Source organism: Acromyrmex echinatior, chromosome 16 (genome assembly GCF_024713525.1).
Source record: "Acromyrmex echinatior isolate Ae372 chromosome 16, ASM2471352v2, whole genome shotgun sequence".
In the NCBI taxonomy this organism is placed as follows: domain Eukaryota; kingdom Metazoa; phylum Arthropoda; class Insecta; order Hymenoptera; family Formicidae; genus Acromyrmex; species Acromyrmex echinatior.
Genome location: NC_141867.1, coordinates 7670405 through 7692393, shown reverse-complemented (window position 1 = coordinate 7692393; position 21989 = coordinate 7670405). Strand labels below are relative to the sequence as shown.

At 33.7% G+C, this 21989-nt stretch overlaps 4 protein-coding genes across 7 annotated transcripts in view; 2 read left to right on the top strand and 2 right to left on the bottom strand.

The window, feature by feature from the left end:
• The window catches only part of Ets96B (ETS variant transcription factor Ets96B), a 29956-nt gene extending 20951 nt beyond the window's left edge, over nucleotides 1-9005 (bottom strand). The window contains exons 1-2 of the mRNA XM_011057774.2: nucleotides 7561-9005; nucleotides 1547-1658 (exon numbers count right to left, since the gene is read on the bottom strand). Coding sequence (XP_011056076.2) covers nucleotides 1547-1658; nucleotides 7561-7617 — 169 coding nt within the window. The 5' untranslated portion in view covers nucleotides 7618-9005. The remainder of the gene's footprint in view (nucleotides 1-1546; nucleotides 1659-7560) is intronic.
• A 101-nt stretch (nucleotides 9006-9106) lies between these two features.
• Nucleotides 9107-14663, top strand: LOC105147044 (solute carrier family 25 member 44). The gene is made up of 5 exons (XM_011057768.2): nucleotides 9107-9384; nucleotides 10599-10902; nucleotides 11539-11846; nucleotides 11935-12121; nucleotides 12264-14663. Exons 2-5 carry the CDS (start codon nucleotides 10728-10730, stop codon nucleotides 12581-12583), a joined length of 990 nt encoding a protein of 329 aa, XP_011056070.1. The 5' UTR covers nucleotides 9107-9384; nucleotides 10599-10727; the 3' UTR covers nucleotides 12584-14663.
• Nucleotides 14664-16789: 2126 nt separating this feature from the next.
• LOC105147052 (nicotinate phosphoribosyltransferase) overlaps nucleotides 16790-21989 on the top strand; it is a 31840-nt gene continuing 26640 nt past the window's right edge. Inside the window, exon 1 of one of the 3 annotated variants that reach the window (XM_087414813.1) lies at nucleotides 16790-17003. The gene's annotated coding sequence lies outside the window, so the exon portion shown is untranslated. The remainder of the gene's footprint in view (nucleotides 17004-21989) is intronic. The other 2 variants (XM_087414811.1, XM_087414814.1) reach the window with 2 other exon arrangements.
• LOC147907109 (uncharacterized) overlaps nucleotides 17213-21989 on the bottom strand; it is a 105374-nt gene continuing 100597 nt past the window's right edge. For both annotated transcript variants that reach the window (XR_015547815.1, XR_015547816.1), the window contains one exon: nucleotides 17213-21922. The gene's annotated coding sequence lies outside the window, so the exon portion shown is untranslated. The remainder of the gene's footprint in view (nucleotides 21923-21989) is intronic.

The window sequence follows — 21989 nt, the reverse complement described above, 5'->3', positions numbered from 1 at the left end:
GGTGATAACACGTCACTTAGTGAATCTCGTATCAAGGAATTGATGTCATGTTTCTAGGTCAAGGCTAGGACACTCGCCTGGAAGAAGATTCTCGTCGCGAAAGAGGATGAAATTATCGTGGGGCGAATTAGTTCGTAGTCTTTAGTAGTCACGAGAACATCTTTCATTCTAAAATCTAAATCTTAATTGAGTAACCTAGCTATATACAAAAAAGCAGCTGTGGTTAAAAATATGAAAAAATTAGATTCTGAAACCTTTGAATTCCTAAAGATGATCTTACATGTCAATACTAATTAGTACTATTAAATGAAGAGAGAAAAGTGGATCTAAATTGTAAAAAGAGGTAAATTATTTTTACTGTATATAAGGGAAAAATAAAGATACAATTTTCTAAATTCCTACTGTTGCAGATGTAGTTATATCCATTAGTCATATTTAATATGACAGACATTTTATTCCAAAATAGCTAAAATTTTTCCTCAACATCAGTCAAGTGTATTCTATTTTAATAAAAACTGTATTTCTCATACCACATTATACGCGTTTTTTAAACTAAAACAATGATGACAAATTTCTTCTTAATTAAAAAAAATCTGATTCATAACTTGGATGAGAAAAATTATACAAGTTTTTTGTCTCACCAACTCTCACCAAAAAAGTTTCAAGTGGATATAGCGACTTTTGCCAATGGGCTACTTAAACTAAGAAAAAGTATTTACTTTTAAAGTAGAAGATGTCATCATCGATACTATAGGTATCGATTGAAGGAATTGAAGAATCAAGATATCGTCGGATTGTACGAATTGATGCCAAGAAAATACTTGTCGATTACCGAAAGCATATTTTTGGTGCTGAAAACGCGTTGTTGAGCGAAATGTCGGCCAGCTATTTAGGAAATATTGTCGGGCCGAGTAATTGGCAAGAAGTACTCCGAGCAGATTGTCTCGGGCGATGTCACACGATGCAACCGCGTTTCGTCGCGACCTTTGGAAAATAATGTCGTCGTTGATGCGACTATATAAAGATATCGACTCGGCTGCCTGCGAGTGACAGGCTCTCTTCGGGGGGTATAACTCACCCTCCGCCTCTCTCCTTGCCAGCGTTTCGTTTCGGGGTACACGTCCCCGCACGTGTTCCTAAACGTGCCCTTTCCTATGTGTGCGCTTCTCCTTTCGCGGTCGACGGTCTTCGTGTATCGAAAGCCTCGCCCGATGGAAACGCGACGTCTCCGAGCCGCGACGATATCAAAGAGCTTCAAAGTCGAACGGGGGAATCGAAGAATCGACCGGTCTCTCTCTACTCCTCGCTCACCTTTTCCCTTGATTGCACCCTCGCAAGTTCGTTAAGAACGTCAAGTTAAAATGTTAAAGTGATTCAGATATTTTTGTGTAGATGCACTTTCTCTTAGAAAATGGAACCATTGAATGGCGCGCGTAGAAAATTGTCTGCGAGTTCTTGTGAATCCTCTTCGTATGCGTTTAAATTGAAAAGCGATTATCACGCTGCCGACTATTAAGAGACCTTTATCAACGAACATTCCACTTACCAGTGTGCAGCTTTTCATTGTTCGCCGTTTGAGATACTGGGTAGTTAGTGGGACAATATTCGCCGGCTACCGTCTGAAGTGGCTCGGGTAATCTGCCAAATCCGTTTCCAGGCTAGAAACACAGGAATAAGAAATATGGATTACTACAGAGACTTAATAATATTCAAATGTTTCCTCTGAGAACTATGATTACAGATAATCGCCAGATAATCTAATATATACTCCTCTTACTTCAATATAACGACACACTCGAAGAATCAAATTTTCTAGAAAAGGGAAAAAACTATTTTTTAATATGATAGAAGATTATTGACTAATCAAATAATATCAACAAAAAGAATATAATCTTAACATGGTCAAATGTCATTTTCGTTTCATATTCTCTTAATCCGGAAATAGTCATGTTTACTTAACTCATTCAATAATCGAAGAATTACGGTTTTTTTTTTAGCTGTGTCATGTTTGAAGTAAGGAAGCGATATTTGTTTGTCTAGTTTGTTCCGATATTATAGAATAAATGTTAGACGAATGTGAAAGAGAATGCAAGTGATTTCAGAGAGTGATTGTGAGACTCTCAATATAGAAGCGCGCGAAAGACACAGTGAGAAATAGACGATGAAGGGTAAGAGAAGGGCAAGAGGAAGACATCCGGTGAACGATTGGACGGTTTCCTCCTTGCGGGGCAATCTAGTGGTAAACTCAGTTACCGGTTTTGGGAATTTCGATAACGCAAACGTTGCCTTTGATTCCGTAAAATTTGACTACAGATTATGGGAGCGCAAACTATCGTCGCGAAAAAAAATCTCGCGCGAAAAAGTATACTATTCGAGAAAAACTCTATCACGTGGGAAAGGGAAATTAGGTTCATAAAATGATAAAACAATTAAAATGTCGAATTGTCCCGAAAATATTATATACAATGTATAATTTCCCATGTTGGATATCTCTGATAGAAAGTATTGATATTAACGAGCATCCGGCGGAGTCACGCTGCTCAAAGTTTCATTATTTGTTCATAATTTCTTCTCGAGATTTTCCTTTGATCGCAATTAATCGTCGTCCGCAATTAGTTGCCGCGATGGCACGGCGCCTGTAATCCGTGCGCTTCAACATAAATTTTAATTACATTCACTAATACCGCCTTAAATGTTTAATACGCCTGTCAATCCATTATGTATATATATTTACTGACGCAAAAACGATTCGCGAGACACGTAGAGTATTCCAATTGCGCACGAAATAGGTATTAATATATTCTATATGCATTAATTTAATAAAATAGAAATACTTGTATTTTTTAAATTAATTTTTAAAAATTTATCCAGTATCTTAAGTTTAATATTTAGTAGATAAACGTATCTAATACTTTTCAATCATACTTAATTAATGCTGAAAGTATTATTTATACTGCGCGTGATATTTAGAAATAATATATCGAGACTAGATGCTGATTAATCGTCTTTTACATTGTCGAACTGCTAAAAAAATATTTTGTTTTCGTCACTATAATCGCACGATAAAATAATTATGTGTCAATATATTATCTTTATATATACATAAATATATATAATTTTTATTCTAACATTATAGCAATAATAAATACATGATAGAACTTCCATAATTATTTTATTATGCAATAATAGTCACAAATACCAAAAATATTTTTCTTTCAGTGCACAATCTTCCAACATCGGTGTTTTTTTGTCGAGTAGGATTTAACAGCGGATTGATCAGGCAATGACGCGTAAGTGGAAGGCGCAAACACAGAGCCGTGTACCATTTGATGTCTCGTGGCCTTTCCCAGCGGAAAGTCGTTTTAGACGAATGCGTGCTGAACGCACTCGGCACGCAAGTTTATATATGCGCGCGTTTATGCCTCTCGTGAAAACGAGATACCCACGGCCACGACGGATCGAGGGAACGCCCCGTCGTTCGCGAGGTATATATACAGAGGTCCTGGCACCCCAAATCCATGTTCTCCCTCGTAGTAATTGTGCACTTCGGTTCGGTTTATAATAAAGTCATCGAGAGCGGACGACACGTCGTCAAACTGTGTCGTCCCTTTCGTGATCACTCGACGGACTAGGAAGCTATATTCTGGAGATGAAGTATTGAGACAGTGATAAATGGTTGATAAAAAGTGACTTTTAGAGAGAGAGATTAAAGATAAATTCTAGATTCTGTAATCCAAACAAGAACTGGTAAACAAGAACTGGTATAAAATCTACAATCTACAAAAATTTTTGATATGTGTAATTATAATGACATTATAATGGACATTATTATGATTGTTACCGCTGTAATAATAAAATTTTATTTACAATGTTATGTGCCAGATGTTATGAAAAACATTTAAAAAAAATCGAAATATAGTACACACGTAAAATTAAAATACACGAATACTCATTAGCTAAAATGTTATAACACTTTTTTTTTATTGGAAACTCAGTCTTTCTCGTAAAGCGATTGAACATGAATGATTAGATCCATAAATAAGATCGCTCGATGAGTAGATTACATTTCGAAACTCATCGAAAAAAGTATTACAGCTTTTAGCTGATGAGTGTATATTAAAATACGTGCACAAAATTACAAATAGAATTGTATCCTAAAATCTGACGGGAATTAAAAATAGCCTAAAATGAACTCACAAAATGGAAACATTTTTAACAATCCGCATTTCATGTGTGCTCCACTTTGGTCAGCGAGCAGATAAAAGGCGGCCACAGTTCCTTCTGCTAATTACGTGTCGATAATGGCAAGGATGGTCAATTTTATCAATCACAGGCGAAAACTCGGGTTACTTCGCCAAGAAAGTTTCCCTGCCGTCTTCCTACCCTTACGAATCGCGAAGATAATGACAGTGGTGAACACTGAAAGGCGGACAATGCCCGGCGAGAGGGACAGTGTGGAAGAGATTTCGAGATTAAAGAACTCGTCGCACTGTATCCAAGTTTATCAGCTAATTGCGTCCCACAACGCGTTGCAAAGATCGCGCTGAAAGGAATTTTTATAAGTTACGTTTTTTTGCATGGATCTCAAGTGTCGATTTAGTTATAAAAGTAACGCTCAAAAAGTGTAACGTATAGAAATATTACATATAACATATCATTTATTTTATTGTAAGACTAATAGCATCAAGCTGATCATGCGAGAATACACGATACCTAGTTTAATCCTCCAAAGTTGACGGTGAGTTTATTGGATCCACTCAATTATAAATATCTTTGTCAAAAATGTCAAACAATTCAATTTTCTTTACGTTACATTTGCAAATTTGGATTATTCTTATTAAAATATTAAAATATATTTATAATATTACTTTTTCCTTATACAAGTTATGTCATTCTTGAAATTAAACCCCCCCGCAAACTATTTTACATTTCACCTCTAATTAGTCAGATCATCCAGGTCATGATTGTGTTTTTCATGATGTGTTTTTTTGGTGAGGGACGATTGTGTTTTTCAAAAGATTTTTGGGGTTCAAAAAATCGAAAAAAATGATATACTCTTTCAACCTTTTTAGGAATACTATATACAATTATATAACTCGGAATTTCCACTTTTGTGTTCAAATTTGAGACGAAATCAGCAAAATAATTCAAAGTCGAAAAATAGTCTTATAAATTTTCAAATTCTGTGATGTGCGAAGGATTAATTAGTGTCTTTTAATTAACATAAATAAAATGAATTATCTCGCAGATCAGTAATCGTATTACAGACTTTGACGTCAACTTCGGAGGGTTAATACCAAACTCATCGAGAAGAATGAAATGAACAGTTAAACAATCAGCAAATACAAGCTAGCACGGGTAATTTCGCACACGCCCCGTTCCCGAGGAGGCCACCCCTAATCATGGGAAACTCGAGTGGTGACATATGCTATCTCTTGCGGCAGTCAATTAAACGGCGCCCGGCGTCGCGTCGACCCGACGGTGAGGTAGGAACCGCGTGTGTGGGAATCGGCCGATTTTTAGAGTCAACAAACATAAATCAAGTACTCGCCAAGTCATCCCCTCTCTCACGTCCCTATGTCCATTGACCACCCGCGGGTCCCGCACGCATCGTGTCGTCACGGTGGTGGTACGCACGCACGTACGCACGCGAGGAGTAACGGCGACAATTACGTGTTTAGAGGACACAAAAGGGGTGGCACCCGTGGGACGAGCCATCGGAGCGTGGAGGCGCGTGCCGCGGCAATTCGCCACCCGACCGAGCGATCATCTCTCGAGTGGCCGCATTGTACGCACGATGACCCTGGACTTCGTGCCACTCGCCGAGAACTCTATTGTGTCGGCCCCGAGGAAGTCGGATATCCGTATCAAACGGAGCAGCTCTTAATGCGGCGGTGTTTAATGGGTCTTAAACACCTTCGTGACCGGCAACGTTTTGATGCTGCACCTTCTTGGATAGAGGTATTAACGTAATGCTATGTCGTTTCAGGAATTTAGAAACGTCAAAGAAAAGTGGAGAAAAGCAGCCGGATTTATTTGTAACTCGAATAAATGTAATCGATTGTGATTTGAGACCTTCTATATTTTTTCGCTTTATTTCTGTGTAATTAAACATGAAATAATTTCTTTTAATTTTTACTATTCTATTTTATCTAGTGAGGTAACTGCAATTAATGTTATATTGCAATGAAAAAGAAATGTTATCGCCTAGAAATAAATTGACGAATAAAGATTATTATTTATACTTTTTTTTTCTCAGATAAGGTCTTGTAATTTTTCTATTAGCAATCTGAATAAAAATAAAAAAAAATGTGTATGTAATATGATGAAGATAAATGTTTTATTTTTAAATGCGAGATTTCTGTTTGATTTATAAAAAGAAAGATTTTTAATGTAAACAATTCGATTGGCAAATAAGTTTGTTCGGTTTTTTTTAGATTGGAATAATACAATTTTATTCTATTCTTTTTTTAAAGTTGGCAACTATACCATTTAGAGCAAAGTTTAAGAATCTGTTTTTTTAATTGCGGTACGATGATCTTTATTGAAGTTATAAGCAATCAAAGTCAGAATATTTTTTTATTTAATCTGCGAGTAACAAAAATCATAGAAATATTTTTTAAAGAACTATCTTATTATTTTTTATTTGTTTCAAAGAATTTTGAAGAAAAGCTTCAAGCTTTTATATCTGATCGTAAAAAATTTTTGTAAATTTTTTTGGACACATAACAAGTCCTCAAAGTGAGAGAAAAATTTTTCATTTTTTTTTTCAGCTCGTAGTTTTTTATATGTAAAAATTATCAAATTCACATAAACTCAAAAAATATAGCAACCTTTTAAAGTAGAGATTTCAAGCATTAAAAACTTTTTTTTTATTTAAATTTCGTTCAATTTTAACGAAAATATTGTACACAATTCTCAGCTAAAACTGAACGAATTTATTTGCGAATCCAATATCATCTATTTAAGTTATCAGCTTATTTATCTGTTCATGCATAACAAGATTAAATCAATCAAATATTAAATTCACTTGATTTTTTGAGATGCTAATCCTTAAGAAATATCATTTTTATCAATTAATAAATCAATTAATAAAGATTGTAATAAATTAATTGCGTATATTATTTATGAGACTTTTACGGATTAATACAAATCAATCAAATATTACAAATTCACTGACTTTTTTAGTTAATTTTCAAACATCTAAAATCTTTTTTATCAATTAATAAAGGATATAATAAACACGTTAAGTACATATTATTAATGAGAATTCAATATAAATCAATCAAATATTACAAATTTATTTGACTTTTCGAGAAGATAGTAATTCTTAAATAAAAAATTGTTTCTTTATCAATTACATAAACACGTCAATTTATATATTATTAACAAGATTCATATTTAACACAAATCGATCAAATATTACAAATTTACTTGATTTCCTCTGAGATAACTAATCATTAATTTAAAAAAAATTTTTTTTTCTATTAATAAAGATCACAAAATCTTTAGAAATTCAATTCCATCTTTCAAATAACAAACAAATTTTCAGTTACTTACTAAGCCCGCCAATTCTGTCGTCGCGGCAGGCACCTCCTGATCGGCAAGATTCATCATAACTTCGCAATTCGTCGTTTCGTCTTCCGATCAATCGTTATCGAGTCGAAAATTCCTCACTGTAGGCAAACAGGATCACCAATTCGAAATTGCAAAAAAAAAAACGCGCAATCGAATTCGCGCGACGCGAGTTCAATCTCGTCGCCCGGTGTTACAACGCGAAGATCGAAGATAGCACTGAATCGGGTGATTTGATCTCAGCGCGAACAGAGGGGTGAGCCACCCTCGCGGCCGGGGGTTGTCTCCGAGCTCTGGTGTACGCCCCCAATGTGACGTAGAACTCAGTCCTGCGCGTATTTCGCCTCCTTGCCGACCACTACCTAACCGGGCGCTGGGCGGAGCCTGAAACTCATTGGCGACATGCCAGCTCGATGATCAACGAAGGGATGATGCTACGAACCTCCACGCGAGAGAGGATCACGGGCTCTCTCAGCTCGAGCTTTGAGCAAATTCGATTCGATCGCCATCGAGATATTCGCGCGCGCGAATGGAGATACGTTTTTAATGTAACTTCAAATCAGCCTGGGCCAATGTGAGCGTTTCAGCAACTTGGATGGAATAAGCTAACTGTTCATATAGCATGGACTGCTAAAGAACGCCCTAAAGATATCCTGAAAACGTCTCTATATCCTATGAACATCCTCAGAACGTTCCAAGGATGTCTCTTGAATAAAGTACTGCATGATAAAAAACTCCGTGAACTCTCTTTCTAAATTGCATATTATATACATTATGATTTTAGAAGATTTTTGAGGATTTAAAGCGATTCTTAGTAAAAATTATTAAAAATCTGCGTTGGGATAGATTTTGTGCCAACTAATTAATTATGACACAGATCGTTCCAGCAATATTACTGTAGCAACATTGGAATATTTCAATAATATTGCAATGTTTCTGCTTCTTTTTTTTGTGCTGGAAAAAATGTATACATGTATAATTATAATATATAAAAATAATAGCCATAATCTTTTTTGTTTCATTCGAATTCATTAAGTTGCAAAGCTGTAACTAAAAGCAAGATATATAAACAATATAATATTTATTCATCGATTTATTTGTAAGATGACAAAATTTGAATTTATCTCAATTAAATGAATATAATTTCAAAATTAAATAAAAAATCAAATTAAATAAAAATTAATTATTCCATTGAATATAGAAATTTGCAATAACATTGCTGCAATATTTGTAATATTACTACAATATTGGTGGAATGATCTGTATAAAACTTTTTTAACATATTACTATTAAATTCTTTGCTCAAAGGAGGCTGTTCATTTTATTATTATTCGCAGAGAAGTCATTGTTGCCTCGAGTTTTCGTTGAGGAAAGAAATATTTTTATTTTTCATGTTCGTCGTGTAGTGAATTAGTGATTAAGACGTTTATTGATGATAACAGGTGCTACCGCTTTGTACATCCACAGATAAGTGACATCACGTAACATCCAGGATTTTCGTTGAGATGTCACTACCAAGAAGAAATATAGAAGAGTATCGAGCGCGTGCGCAACAAAACAACCTTGCCGAGTGAATGGCCCATCATTTTTCACAGATTTTGCTAACTCGTCGTTGCAATAATTTCGTCGTGAAATATTGTGAATGAAAATGAATTTGCCTTAAGGAATACACTAAACACGTGCGTTAATACGTAATAAAACGACTGACCATGTCGACTATTTTGTAAACATCTAAATTTTCCTCTCGACAGAGGCGAACATTGAGAAGAATTCGGAATAAATCATCATCGGATAGCACATTACATCATTGTAAGTAACGATTTTTGTGAACGACTTACACTTTCCTGTGTAATTGCATCATCAATAATAATGTTAATACTTTTAAATTATGTTATAATAATGTGTTAATTAAAATCGACAATAACAACTTTACTTATAATTTACTTATTTCTAATTGCTCCAATTTGTTAGACATGAACATTTTTACATGCATCGCTATTCAGACAAAAATTCAAAATGATTGTTTAACAAATTTCTCATAACCAGCTCATAACCACTGTGATAGGAAAATAATACAGATACATTCATGTTTTGGACTTTGGAGCAACGAAGAGAATTTCGGAGTAACGGATTGCTTCAATGTTGTAAAATATTATATTTTATTCTTAATTATCATGCTTTGAATGTTGCCGAATTTCTTCTACTGTTAATCTTATTGTTTTACAACACAATTCATTAAATCCGATTAAATTCCTTGTGAATTCCTTATGATTCTTATTGTTTGAATCGATCGACTCCGAAATGACATTTTGCTTTTGACATTTTGCAATTATAATGACAAAGCACAATCCGTTGAAGATGTATTTCGAAATGGCAGAAAGATATCTTTCATCTATAGTATTAAAATTCATTTATGCAGTATACATATTATATAAATTATGTGAATATATAACTCAAGAAGTGAGTTCTTTTGAGGTTAAGTTAACCTCAAAGACACTCTAACAAGTTAACTTTCTGATTCTTTCTGATATTTCATAAGCTTTTTACTGTGTACTTGACTGCATAAGAACTTTATTCTTTTCATTTTCGTCAAATTTCACAACATATATCTATTTAATTTTAAGTTCTTTATTGATGAACTTTTGGAACTGATGCATATAATAGTGCAGTAAGTTAAAGTGAAACAACAAATGTAAGTTTGTTTCATTTTAATTTATTGCATCAATTCAAAGAATTCTAAAAAAAAAACAGGTCTTTTAGTGCAAGAAATGTAGTTCAACTACACAAATAGGGGAAAATATGGGGGAGAATATAATGAAAATGATAATGTATGAATATATGAATGAGAATAATAAATACAATAATAATTATTTTAAAAAATAGTACAATTATTCTCTTTCTTATTTCGATATATTTTGACGGCGAAACATCACTTCAAAAATAGAATATCTGGTTACATTAATTATACTCCCAATTCTGACTTTGCCCAAATTATTAGTAATTACAAATTTGTAAACTTACAGAATTTGGAACATTAATGCTCATAACACACCGATGAGATATGCGGCATCAAGTTAGGCCAAATCTTCGGCGAGTCTTTCTGTTTGATCCGTCTATCGCTACGAGCTACAATAACTGTTCATATTCGAGAGATGTCTGCAGTAGAGGCAACACCGTTCATTCGCACCATCGAGTGGGACATGATGGACAAGACGAAATTCTTCCCGCTCAGCATGCTATCCTCATTCTCGGTCAGGTGTTGCCTGTATCCCCTGACAGTGATCAAAACTCATCTACAAGTGCAAAGACAAAATCACATGTACAATGGTAATGCAAATTAAACAATAATAAATTAAACTAGACTAAAATGTGAATACAAATAAGTAACTCAGTAAATATTATCTAACATCAATATTATTATTTCACACTAAGGCCCAGTTCCATAAATCGAGGTTAATTCTTTTAACCGAGATTCAACTTATTCATTGTCTCTTTCCAATTCTAGAATTGGAAAAAGATGAGAAACAAGTTGAACCTCGGTTAAGAATTAACCGTGAGTTGTGGAACTGGGTCTTAACAATATAAATATAATATAACACATACACACACACATATTACACGTACATAATAATTACTTGTCAAGAGTGAAATTAACATTGATTTTCTATTACTGTTAGTGGTGTTAACTGGGTAAAAAGCGCTTTGTACGCTATTGAAGCTGAAACTTAATGCCTAATAATATTTCTATGTAAATTTTAAACACATGTTTTAATAAATTAAATAAACTGCATGTTGATTACTATCCGATTTGAAACACAATCATAAACTAAAGCTGAAAATAATAATATCTTGATCGCAAATTAAGCAAATTAATTTCATCATGATAATATTATATATAAATCAATTTTACAGAGAGTAAATAATCTTCCTTCGAATTCTCATGCAATATCTTTTATTCCGTAGGTATGATAGATGCATGTAGAAAAATTTATAAAGTGGAAGGCTTTTCAGGCCTTTATCGAGGTTTCTGGATAAGCTCCATTCAAATTGTCTCTGGTGTATTTTATGTATCAACCTATGAAGGAGTACGTCACTTGCTTGGTCAAGATACACCCCTTGGACGCGTTGACTCCAAAGTCAAAGCGTTGATTGCTGGCGGTGCTGCCAGTTTAGTTGGGCAAACGATAGTCGTTCCTTTCGATGTTCTCAGTCAACATCTAATGGTTCTCGGCATAAATAGCACCAAGCACGGCAGGGTGTACGTAGATAAAGTGAGTCAAGAAGTTTCTACTAAATTCACTACACCTTCAACAACGATTCCTTTGAGGTACTAACGCCGAATGTTTCTATTCTTTATAGATGGGAATGAATCCCTTAGGCCTGACCCTTGAATCTGGAAAGACTCGCGCGCAAATCTCCGCGGAAATAATAAGATTGATTTATCAGAGAGATGGTTATCGTGGCTTCTATCGAGGGTATATGGCATCCTTGTGTGCGTATGTACCTAATAGTGCCCTTTGGTGGGGATTGTATACGGTTTATCAAGGTAATTGTACTTTGTACTTTGTACAACAGGGTTGGCAAATTTTTTGGAATAAAGTCCATGATTTTTCCAATCATCATCAATCCTACTTCGTAGCTATTAAATAAAAAAAGAGTAATGTTTTTTTATATCTCCTTTTTGGCAGATGAACTTATAAAGCTACTTCCGAACTGGTTCTCGCACTTGTGTATACAGGCGATTGCGGGCACATTGGGTGGTTTTACGACCACGATCATTACGAATCCTTTAGACATCGTGAGAGCGAGATTGCAAGTGCAACGATTAGACAGTATGCTTAGTGCATTTAGGATACTGTGGATCGAGGAAGGACTGCATATGTTTAGCAAAGGACTCTCTGCGAGGCTCGTCCAATCTGCCTGCTTTAGTTTTTCGATAATTCTAGGTTACGAAACTATCAAGAGAGTGAGCATAACCGAAGAGTACAAGAGTTATGTTCGATGGTGAGCTTCACAGGTACTACTACAATTAATTTTACGCGAGTCGTGCATGGGTTTCATCTGTGATTTTTTCGATCGCGTCTTTTAATGTGTATCACTTTTCAAGGAAAAGACCAGCATAATTTAATCGATACATCATCGATAATGAAGAAATATTTCTATATAGAAATCTCTTCTAAAGAAGCTAACTAAATTAATTTTCTTTTAGAAGTGCTATTCATAATAGATTTAAAAGTATGATTGAAGTTATCTTTCGAACAAAAAAGGAATAATATAATTGCAGCATCCGTCATCAATTATTTTTCGTAAATCATGCATTGCAATTTGATATGTCACGTAATCATATAGACAAGAGACTTTACATACACTCAAAAGAAAAGACGTAGTAGTGGTAACTTAAAGGTGACAAATATACAAGTTTTATATGTAGAATTAATGTCACGCGAAAAACTGAATAAATTATTTTATAGTTTCGCAATTTAAAAATATATATTTATTCGAGGCGCTGAGTAACTCTGCTCGATCCGTGGACCAAGCAATCGTACATTTCACAATAATCTTTAAGCTTTCTAACTTATCACACAGATGGAGCAGTAAGCTCCTTTTTAAATGAATTTTTTTACGCATGTGAGGCGTGAATGGGATCGAGAACCCGGATTTATGGATTCATAATTAAGGCTATTGTGAAATGTACGAAAAACTTAAAAGATTTTGAGTTCAAAAAATCTGAGATGTCCTAGAGTATATCTATACATACTCCTGTAGAATGTGTGTTAGATGTAAAAAGAAAATAATTGAGGCCCGATTGCACCAACGTTACTTTTCCTTACGAAAAAATACACTGAATTAGGCATTGGCGGTCCGAAATAACATTCGAATTAAGTGTTAATCCTCAAGATGAAGGTTTATTTGGAAGTTAACACTCAATTTAAGTCATTTCGGACTGCTAACGCCTAGTTCAGTGTATTTTTTTGTAAGGGAATTGACTTTAAGCAATCCAGCAAACGAGAATGGATTGAAATGAATTGAAATGGATTCAGATTTTCAGAAATATTGATTCACGAATGTTAAAATGAATGCTTTTCAATCCTGAATGCATTTTTATTCATTTATAAAAATTGCATGGAGCATATCTCTATGCCTTTCAATCTAAAAATAATAGCTTTTTCTGTGCAACACGCACACATTGTGAATATTGTTCAATTCAAAATTTTGAATAGGAAATTTTTCAGTTTTTCAATCCAATTGCATCCAATTGAATCCAATTAAATCCAAAAAAAAGGATTCACTATTTGAAATACGCATTCGGATAAAAAAAATTTCAATTTAATCCATTTTCGTTTATTGGGAAGGATCACAACTTTTTCAATTAAAAATAAAATGTTCATTCATATTTACATTTATTGTACATATCAAATTTGTATAGTTGTCGCCTTTATACATAGTTTCCATTACTATGTTTTTCTCTATGTACATAACTACTATGTATACTTTGGTGTACATAAAACGATAGTTCCGAATGACAGTAACTGGGCAAGTATTTGTAAATGTAATAAGCGCATTTTGTACGCTAGCATCACATGTCAGATGGAGTACAAACTTCGTAACATGTATTAGATATGTTACTGTGATACAAATATGTCCTATACATACTTTAAAGACAGCCTGTATCTTAGACGTGCGTCTGTTTATAATATTACAATAAAGTCTGTTTTCTGTGGCTGAACTAGTGTACATTTTTGAAAGTGAAATAGATATATATTATGTTTGATATTTGGCCAAAGCGAAAAAGAGAGTTTTAATGTAGTCTAGTACAGAAATAAAAAAAGAACAGACCTACAGATGATCCTAGTCAAATATAGACATACAAATGTGTCTACATATATCGGCCGTCTTGAAAATATGGATAGAACGTACTACCTGAATCAAGCGGATTATACAGGTTCATTGAAATATCAATACTGCAAAGATATAAGAAATATGACTGTTTAATATTTCCACTTATATTGTGTATATGTATATATAGCAAAATTGAGAATTCCCGAGAACTCATGAGAATATTAATAAATTTTATTGACTATATTAAATCGTGCGTGATGATTGCGTGTTTCCTTAAGATAGTATCCGCTTACATCCTTAAGTATTACCTGCACCTAGACAGCTTCGATTATTACTCGTGGAAGACTGAAACTCCTCGTTCCTCGGTGCGACATGAGCGCAATGCAAGCAAATTAGCGTATCGCTTCGAAATTAATTCGCCTGACATGCAAATCGGGAAGGGATCAAGATTGAGCGAGCATACAGAGTAGATAAAGGCCGGCGGCGCGTTCGAGTTACTACGTGAACGGATGCATCGATTGGTATGCATCACGGAATAGATCGATCTGACATCTCTTCGATGACTAGGCGCCAGATCGACGCTGGTGATTTTCTATGTTGGCGTCGTTGGTGTGCTCTCACACTCAGGGATACATGAATTATTTCAGAGACGAGGTAACGCCCGTCGGCGATCAATCGAATCCAAGCGAAACGGCCTTCGTTCGCCAGCTATGCAGGCGATGTGAAACTTATAATTGCGCGGTGTTATGTACAAGTCGAGCTTTCACGTGACTGTCAAATGTCAATATCGTAAAAATCGATCTCGCGATTCTGCTTATATCCATTCAATTGCTATACACATATAACCGTCATATACAATATATACGCAATAATCGTCAAATTAATCAAGACAGCTGTCAAAATCAAAATTAAAAAATTAAAACTTGAGATATTAAAATATGTTTAAGATGTCTTTATATCATTTTTATTTCAATGACGTAACTAAAAAAAAACGTGATTTTTAAGTTATTTTACCATGAATAAGTTAAGTAAGCATTATTCTATCAACTATCAAAAGTGAATTAACTTCATAAAAAATTGTTAAAATTATTAAAATTCAAAAAAGTGATTTAAGAAAGAAATCATCAAAATCAATAATTAAAATTTGAAAAAAAAATTTTAAATTATTAAAATAAAAGAATGATTTTTTTAAATCCGAGAGGTTTCACTTAATTTTTTTTACGTAAACCATTACTTGAGTATTTTTATTACTACAATTAAAACAATTATCATTAACACGTTGAATGTTACGCTGATATTACACTTATCCAAAGCAGCAACATGAATCTGTTATCATGCCATACATATTGTGTTAAAATTTAGAAATATTGACATTTATTCGAATTATGTGTTTCTATTATCTTGACATCACCGGTCACCGGTGTCCTCTGCATCACAGACAAACTGAGTGCCAATCATCGATGATCCCCATCGCATTCAATGTGTTAATAATATATTGTTTATTATTATTTTCCGATTTATTAATGTTTCAGAACATTATGAGTATGGATTTAATGACAACTTTTTGACAAAAGTAAATAGATAAGTAGAAATCAAATAAATAAACAGAATAAACACGTCAAATAGCTAATTACAACAATATTTAAAAAGAATACAGATTTTTAATACAACGTTTTTTTTGTGGATTTTCGATTGCAGATTTAAAAGTTCGTAAAGAATAGTTACTAAAAAAGAAAAAATACATTAAACAATATCCATACTAAACAATATTTTACAATTTACAATTTTTTTACAATTTTTTTTGCCATTGAGATGTAAAAACAACTCAATAGACTATTCCTGTGTTAATTGTAAAACAAAAATGACTAAATGATATTTGATCTTGTTAAGAATACTTTTCTTTTTGCTGATATTATTTAATTAATCAACGATTTTCTATCAAGTTAAAAAATAGTTTTTCCCCTTTTCTGAGAAAATTAATTTTTTAAGTTGTGAAATTATAAGAGAACGATATAGGTGATGTCTAAAAGACATTTTATTAAAAAAAAAATATATATATATATTCCGATTTTGGACATTGTGCCTTACAGAGTAGTTCATAAATGCATATCACTACTTTCGGAGGCAAATCTACACACTAAATTAAGTAAAAAATATTATATGAACCTACATCCTATCTTAGTTTTCAAGTTATGAACAATTCAAGAAAATGTATATCGAAGTATTCGATGTGCGTCAACACATGTTATTATATAACTTAGCACGTACGTTTCACGTTCTTTAATGTTTACAAATAATACCTATCAGTACAATACCTATCAGTACAATACCTATCAGTACAGAGAATTTCAGGCAGTCAGTATCTTACGCTCGCAAGTTACTGTTCCGGTACTCCTAGTTACCAAGCAAAACTTGTAAATTAATGTACGATAGTGCTCTACCTCATTTTCATCTCGAAAGAAGAACATTTCTGAACAACACCTTCATAAACCGATGGAGCGAGGCGGATCCATTAAATAATATATGTTGATGCACGAGGAAAATATTTCGGACATTTTCTTCAATCATCCATACAACTTTAAACTAAAGTATGTAGGCCATATGTTCACATAATTTTTACTTATTTTAATATATAGATTTACCTCTTCAAATATTGACATCATTTAAAACGCACTGTATATAGACATTACTTATATCTATCGTTCTCTTACTTTACAACTTAAAAAATTATTTTCTCAAAAAAGGGAAATATATTCATAAAGAGGGGGAAGGATAATATACATAAAAACATTAAAGATTGAGTTGATAAAATTATCACTTACATTCAAATCATGCGAACGTTTCATCATCTTTATCAATTACATATCTACATTTTTAATGAGTAACTTTGATGAATTGCATGCATTTTAATTTATGTGTACACGCACAAGTACGTCATCTTGAATGATACATCATCTGTGAAGTATAACCATCTGCTGCTGCATTTAATGCAACACCAATCCGTTTGCGTTTTCCTTATCTACAGGATAGGCTTATCACTTGATTTTCCACATACAGAGTGGTTTATTTTCTTGTACCGATAAATTCTCATCTAATATATCGCTCATCGCTAAATATCACGTACGATTTATAACTTAAGTTCGAATGCGCATTTTAAAATTTATTCTACCCTTTCATGTAAAAAAAGATTGTATTCCATTTTCGTTTTATAATGTACTGCACACGCGATGCGTAATTGAATATGAATAGTCAGGGTTGGGTAGTAACTAATTAAAACGTTAAAAGTTAAAAAAAAAGTTAATAACTTTTAACTCAACTTAGTTAATTTTAAATGCATTAATTTTTAACTTAATTTAGTTACTTTTAAACTTTAATTTATCAATTTTTTTTTAATTAAAAATTTTTCTATCTCTCTTAATGCTAATATTTTTTTTTCTATAAAGTCTTAAACATTAGAGAATTAATTTAGAAAAAGTTCAATGATTTTATGATGAGAGATCTATAATAAGAGTTACATATGGTAGTCAGTTTTTATTGATTCGCTAAATTTTCAATTCCTACTTATATTTAAATCATACTAATTTTAGACATCATAAACGTTATATTTTAGCAACATAAATATGAAATGAGTCTTAGATGAAGAATTGTCGTAGAACAGTACTGCACATTCATTCATTTTCTAAATTTTTACGTATATTTTTTGTACAAATATCTAATCGAGGTAATCGTAAACATGCATGAGCAGACGTTTCAGAAGTTAAAGAAAGTTAGATAATGGTTAAAGAAAAAGAAATAATGCAAACATATATCCTTTTCTCTCGCAAGATTTTGACAAAAACGCCTTATGTGTGACTCTTATTATATATAAGTAACTTACATGTGAATATAAAATTAAATTTAATATATCTAATATATTTGTAAGAGTGTTATTTAAAGTAATCTCATTTTAAGAAAAATTAGGACACTCTGATCTCAAAAATAATTTTTTTCAAAATTAACCTTTTTTTAAACTTAACTTAATTCAATCTTAACTTAACTTTTATTAAATTAATTCTTTATTCCTTCAACTTTTAACTTAATTTTATTAATTTTATAAGCATTATTTTATAACCATTAACTTTAACTTAATTTAGTTTAAAAAAAAACATTAATTTACCCAACCCTGTGAATAGTACATTCCGACCACAGGCAACTCTAACTCGAGCAAATGTCAAACAGAGAAACCGAGCGTGTCCGCTGGTTTCCTATTTCCAGCGAGATCAAACATTCGTGGATCAGAACGCGGCGAAAGGGGAAAAGAGAATATTATTCGGAGAACGATGTACACCAAACGATAACGTCTCCTCGTTCTTTGAGGAATCGCCGAAGCGGATCTAAAAAGGGATTCGCCGCGACGGATCTTTTTCATCCCGCGAGGGACACATTAAAAGTAAATCTTCCTTTTTGCCTCCATGATTTCTAAATGACACCACCTATATTGCCGGGAGAAAGCTCGCTCCTGCTTTATGCCATCGTAAAAACCCGGGACACCGAATATTCGGCAATTTTTCTTAGGAAAATATATACGTGCGACGAAAATACCTCCCACTTTGCGCTTCAAGTGACTCGAGGAGAAGATTGCTTCGCGTTTTGCACGGCTAATTCTCGCGCATCTCTGTAGGGAGGAAAAAAAAAGGAAGCACTGGGAGATTCGTGACTAAAGGAATTTGGAAGACGACACAGGGAGACGGGGACTCGTTGTTCGCTCGAGTCGTTAACCGAATTTTCAAAGGTTCGCATTCAGGAAGGAGGAAAATACGGAACGCACGCGCGCTCTCTCATTAGCGACGTTCGTCAGTCATCTCTCCGGGCACTCGAGAGGCATCTTTTCCTGAAGCGATTCTCCTTGCTTCATTTTCTAAGGACTATTCTCGCTTCCCTCATTATGTTCTGTTCGCCACGGGCAAAACGAGCACGGTGATACGTGGAACAGAATAGCTCTGCGGGGAACGACGACCTTACGCGCTAAAATGTCGCTACGGTATAATGTACTTAAAGAGTTCATATATTATTAGAGTACATCATATATTATTAGAGCATATTATTAGTCTTTTTCTAGCTTTTTAAACACACATACACACACACACACACACACACATTTTTAAGTATAAAAAATTATTAAAATTCAATACTCGCGCATCTCAATATATTTATTATCTTATTTATATAATATACTATTTAAATATTTAATTAAAAATTTTTAAATCTGCAATTTAATATTTTTCTTAAATTATAATATAAATAAATTAAAAATTATTAAATTTTTCTTACTATCTTGTTACTAATTTAATTTATTTTATTTTAATTTCTTATTCAATTATTAATTTATTATCTCACTACTAATATTATTAATTTTTTCATGTAATACATATAAATTTATCCTTATTTTAAAAGACCCTCATTTAAAAACTTTCCCAGGAAAAAGGAAGAACTATTTTTTAACCTGGCAAAAAATTATTGATTTATCAAATAATATCGATAGAAAGAAATTATACTTAACAAGAATATCATTGTTGTTAAATGTTCTTTTTGTCGATATTATTTAATCAATCGATAACTTTTTCAGCTGTATGACTATTTTGACAATTTTTTTATGACAGTTCATTTTTGATGACTGATAAGATAACGTTTACTTAACTAATTCATAGTTACTATTCGAAATCACGTTTTTTTTATTTGTGTTACTTAATTGAAGCCAAGGAATGACGATGCGCAAACTTAAATTATGTTACAAAATATCCAATATTACAGAAAAATTATCCGACAAATAATTTTGTATCTAGAACATGTTGCTTCGAGGGATCGAGAGCTAACTTTCGTGCTAGACAAGGGTGACGCGAAATGATCAGCACGTGGAAATGGACTGCTGGTGAAACCCTTTGCAGTCTCTTTCCTAGAACTAAATTCTTCTAAATTCAAACACATGAAGGGCAGACGATGGGCAAGGTCCTCCACGGTCGCACTGTCTACCAGCCGGGTCGTGCGACATTAACGTCGCTTCCTTTTTCCGAGTAGCGAAGGGGTTCTCGCTCGAAGAAAAAGTACGTTCGTTATAAAGAACTGCGGTGCGTCGAAATGACGCGTTCAGAAAAAAAAAATAGGCGCTTTCCCCACCATAAATACGTGAATATCCCGTTTGAATGTGCTTTCACATCAATTTGATTTGACATCAAGAAGAATAACACCTACCTCTTATTCGTATCTCCTAAGGCTCAATATACAATAATAATCCAAAGTCATTTTCTTTCCAGCTCAAAAAAATGCTCAATTTTTTTAAAATTATCACGTGGATCTTAACTTGGAATTAAGAATCCCCAAAGGATATACGAGATATAATTTCATAATTTCCATCGAAAGCGGCAATATTTACCTCAAGACATTTCTCTCTACATTTCCAACTGAAGAGAGTTCGATAATGTGTGTTACTTAATATAGCATGCATTACATAATGAGCTTTTTTACCTCGTGGGCTAACGTTATTTTTAACGCTCGCTTAAAATGTTTTGTGCACGAACATATTCGTGGTGTACGCACGCACGCACGCACGCACGCACGCACGCACGCACGCACGCACGCACGCACGTACGCCCGAGGAACAACCGGCGGGTTACGTTCTAAATCCGCGTACCGTGTAAATCATCGCGCTCACGCACGTGCTCACGTGCGTGCGTGCGGAGCACCGCTCACGTGCCACGACCGGCTGCGCTTAAGCGCACGAGAGCTCCTCGACCTGGACTTTTAATCGTTTTCCACGCTTTTTTTCTCGCCGGAGCGCGTGAGCGACGAGATGCCGTTTCTCCACGATAATATCGCAACATGCATCTGTATGATTAGAGCCAGCAAAGCCGGCAAAAAGCTATGCGCTTATTATGCGTTATTATTGTCATTATCGTAGCTGTTATTGTCGTCGCCACCGACAACCATTAATCATTGCTCGATCATTAATCAAACGATCAATTAAGAGAATAGAAAGTGAAGGCCTCAATGGGTTAAATTTTAAAAAGTTTTAATAAAAAATATGTTTGAGAAAAGGCTCGATTGCGAAACGACGAGAGAAGTAGTCTCTCGTTAAGTCTTATTGTGGACACGATGTGAAAAAATTGTAAGTTCTATCGCGAATTGTAAGGTCTATTCTAGTTGTATCGCGATTATATAAACTAATAATCTTTAAGATTATTTAACAATAAATTAAATTACGTTTTACACAGTTTATTTACGTCATAACGATTCCTCGTTTTTATAAATGAATTTAATTCCTTAACTCTTATCTGTCGATCGAGTCGATGTGTTCATCTCATTTCGTCACTTATCTCTGGCTTTTCTGTTTTTAATTCTTCTTTTGTCTCGCCACTCTCAGTATTTTCTTTCAAGACTTTCCTTTACTCCAATCTTTCTGTAATCTCTATTTATTATTTGTGTCGATTCATTATTTCTTGACCTCCATTTCACATTGCCGATTACTGTTATTCTAGATTTCACAGAATTAAGGAAGCGATAACAATTATCACGAATTACAGTGCAATTAAAATTTTCAA